A 3,684-nucleotide genomic window follows, 5' to 3' on the forward strand; every position below is an offset into this window, starting at 1 on the left:
GTCTCAATGTGAATGTGCGGCAGGCATGGGACCCGATGCACATTGCAAGCATGTCTGTGCTGTACTTTTTTCATGTGCAGATTTTGTTAAGCATGGGACATACAAAACAGAACTCACCTGCACACAGAGGTTACAAACTTTTCATCGTGCTAAGCCCCATAAAGGAAGCCCTATGAAAGCAAGACAGTTGGACATGCCAGGCTGTGACGAAGTATGCAATAATGACTATGACCCTCGTCCAGTTGAATTTAGAGGCAATCCGGGATACCAGTCTTACTTTAGAAATGTGTGCTTGAATTACCCAGGTATTAGTAAGACTCCAATTTTTCAGCTGTATGAGCCTGTAAACATGAAAGCTTACAACCTGGACCATGACTATCTAAAAGACACGTTTAGTGAAAATCATTTGAAACTTTTAAATGTATCAGAAATTTCAGAGGAGAATGCACGTCAAGTTATGATAAAAACAGCTACACAAGCGGCCAACGACCTTTGGTTTGAGGAACGTTGCAAACGTCTTCATTCTTCGGTATTCGGGAGAATATGTAAAGCAACTGATCGAACTGATAAGGTGAAACTTGCTGACTTTTTAACAACAAAGGCACAAAAAATTAATGCTAAACCTATTCTTCATGGAAGAAAATACGAAAAAGAAGCTGTGAAGAAGTACCAGGAAATTTCGGGACGCACAGTTTACAATAGTGGAATTTGTGTCAGTCTGGACTCCCCTCATTTAGCAGCAACCCCAGATGGTATTATTGACGATGACACCTTGATTGAAGTTAAGTGTCCATATGTGGCAAGAAACAGTTTTATTTCCTCAAAAACAGTTCCTTATATCAAGCAGTCTGGAAGTAAATTTTATTTGAATAAAACCCATGACTATTACTATCAGGTCCAAGGACAACTTTACTGTGCAGAGAAAAATGAGTGTATATTTGTTGTGTATACTTTCAATGACTTTTTGTTCTTTGCAATAGAAAGGGATGATAAATTTATTGATGAGATGAAGAAAAAATTGAATGAATTCTATGAAGATTTTTTTAAGTCTGCTCTATTGGAAAAAACTTTTTTCAAGACATATGATGGAAAATGTAGTTGCAATAAAGAAAAATGAAATAAAGACTTTTTTCTCTTATTATGTCATTTTTAATACCAAGTTATGCATAAGATGGCACTATGCAATTCTTAAAATTACACAACATGAAACAAACATAGATTATTTCTGAAGAAAGTTTTGTTTCAGAACTATTCATAGGCTCAGTCAGAATTTTGAATGTTTTTGCAAGTCCAATGATCCTCTCAATGTGCACACGTTTGCTGGATATTTTTCGGTCCTCAATCACAGTAGCACATGACATTCTGTTTTTCTTTTTGAAAAATGTTGGTGTATTTATTTGAATGTTCCTGTGTACAAACATATCCTGCACATTGAAACCTTTGTCCGCCATTATTGAATCTCCAGAATTGCACATTTCTAACAGCCTACTTCTTTCAACTATTTGACGGTCACTTGTGGATCCCCCATAAGCTGTAGAAATATAAGATGTTAATCCACCTGGTGTCGCTCCTACAAGAACTTTTACCGTGTTACGGTTTTTATAGGTAGAATACGTTGCTTGCTGTGGCTTTGGTAACTTTGGTCTTTTAATTGGACACTCTGTGCCATCTATTATCACTCTAGTATTTGGAAATTTTGTTTTAAAATCTGATGGACAGTAATATTTTACAAGATACTTTGTAGGCCAAATGTCGATTTCCTGCCATTGCTTACTCATGAATAAAATCCATGTAAAAAATATATTTGATACAGTCTTTTCGGAAACTCCAAATAATCTTGAAAGTTCAAAATTGGTCGTATGGCGCCGTAACTTGCAGAGGACTAAGAAAAATTGGTCAGGAACACTTATGTTTGAAACCTTATGATAAATATAATTCAAACAGTGAGCTGCGGGTCCTAAGGTTCTTAAAACAAAATAAAATTTAGTTAGAGTTTCCAATCCAGTATAGAAATTTACTCCGGCATCATCATTTGTAAAGTTTTCAATACTCATTGGGGGATACCGAGGAGTTTGTGTCTGTACATCAAAAAATTTAACGTCAGATTTCTGAACAGTGACTTGAATTTCTTCAGCCAAAATTTGGGTAGAGTTAGATACAATTTCCTCGGATACTTGCAGATCATCAGCTGATGTATAGATGAATTCATCTATGGAAGACGAAGCAGAAAATTCTTCTGCTAGTTTTCGTTTGATGCCTCTGGACTTGGCTCTGTCGGCTCGTTCATGTGAATGTGGACTTGGCTCTACCCAGGGAAAAATGCTTGGCACTGCAGTTTTCTTCAATCTTTTACTTAAAGGAGTAGTTCCTAAGAATTAAATTATTTAATATATCAATACTTGTTCATAGTACTAGATTATTTATTAAATAATTAATTTATAATTTGAACTAACTTTTTAAAGCAAATAAAACAAATATAAATTTACTAAAATATTTTTATTATTACAAGTATTATTGTTATAAAATTGATGTTACAAAACATGCCCATGTGTTTATTAATTCAACTAAACAGGTCAAATTTGTTTTTAAGCAGGGTGCTAATTAGACATCAATGTCAAAACACAGTATCTTGTACTGGTAGATATGCATAAATTATCAGGCAACAGCATGTGTTCTTTTAGACATGCCTTGTGTTTATATTGTTAAAAGATAATGCGTTTGTAATAAATGACCAGTAATTGAAGTTGTCAGTGGGGAGTCTGCATGTGGCAGTGTCTGTAACGTTATCAGATTACTTCGTATGAGAGGTAAACAAGGGATTCGATATTTTAGTGCATTTCATCTAAGCAAATAAGGGCTAAACATTGCTCAGAATAAAATCTATTAACATTACTTTGCACATGCTTATCAAAGATTTCAAAATAAATAAATAAATATTGTTACCATGCTGGGTTTCAGTCAAATAGTCGTCTGATTTAAAATGTGCTCTGCAAACAACAGCATGAGTTGACGGAGTCCAGCTTTGAAAACGAGTTTCACCACGTTTTATTGCGTGTATCCATGCTTTTCTTCTTAACGGATCTGTTGGAAATATATGGCCACCTCGATTACTACAATTCGGCACACAACAACAAGTTTCAGGCATGTTTTACGAGCATGTGTTTGACAGCAGATTGTTTACGTTTTTCTTCGATCGGTAACTACTGATAAGGCGCGAGGGTGTTCCGATACAGGACCGTGTTTGCCTGTGGCGCCCTCTAAAGAAAAGATAATCGGAGCAGGTTCCTAATTAGTACCTGAGAGTAGGTCATGTTGACCTACTAATATCACTTGTCATTCTATGAAGTCCCATAATGCATCAAATAAGTTTGATGATTCTTATCCAGTTGGTACATAAAATATTTTCAAAATTATAACCATAAAATTTCGAAAGAAGGTCACAGTGACCTAGCTACTTTTCAGATGACATACTTGGAGGACCCATGATCATCAACTGAGAAAGTTTAATGATTCTTAGTCAATTTGTACCTGATATATTTAAATACAGTCCCTGAATCGTTCTACTTTCCAACTTGAATTGTGAGCGAATGCTGAACCATCGCAGAACAAACGATGTGTGAATGCTGAATGCAACTTGATGAATAATGTATGAACAGGGAACAGTGAGTGAACGCAGAACGCGAA

At 35.5% G+C, this 3,684-nt stretch overlaps 1 protein-coding gene across 1 annotated transcript; it reads right to left on the reverse strand.

Moving 5' to 3' along the window:
• Positions 1-1,005: 1,005 nt before the first annotated feature.
• Positions 1,006-3,279, reverse strand: LOC134242012 (uncharacterized). Its single transcript, XM_062724019.1, has 2 exons — positions 2,944-3,279; positions 1,006-2,368 (listed from the first exon to the last, which is right to left on the reverse strand). Exons 1-2 carry the CDS (start codon positions 3,143-3,145, stop codon positions 1,161-1,163), a joined length of 1,410 nt encoding a protein of 469 aa, XP_062580003.1. The 5' UTR covers positions 3,146-3,279; the 3' UTR covers positions 1,006-1,160.
• Positions 3,280-3,684: the final 405 nt, after the last annotated feature.

The sequence above is a fragment of the Saccostrea cucullata genome, unplaced genomic scaffold, assembly GCF_032062105.1.
Source record: "Saccostrea cucullata isolate Sc308-1 unplaced genomic scaffold, CSIRO_AGI_Scuc_v1 ctg2586, whole genome shotgun sequence".
Classification (NCBI taxonomy): domain Eukaryota; kingdom Metazoa; phylum Mollusca; class Bivalvia; order Ostreida; family Ostreidae; genus Saccostrea; species Saccostrea cuccullata.

Excerpts from the sequence above, each read along its gene's own strand:
- LOC134242012 (XM_062724019.1), bottom strand. The coding sequence starts at position 3,145 with ATGCCTGAAACTTGTTGTTGTGTGCCGAATTGTAGTAATCGAGGTGGC. Across the intron at positions 2,369-2,943 it reads TTTGACTGAAACCCAGCATG|GAACTACTCCTTTAAGTAAA; the intron begins GTAACAATATTT and ends TTTAATTCTTAG.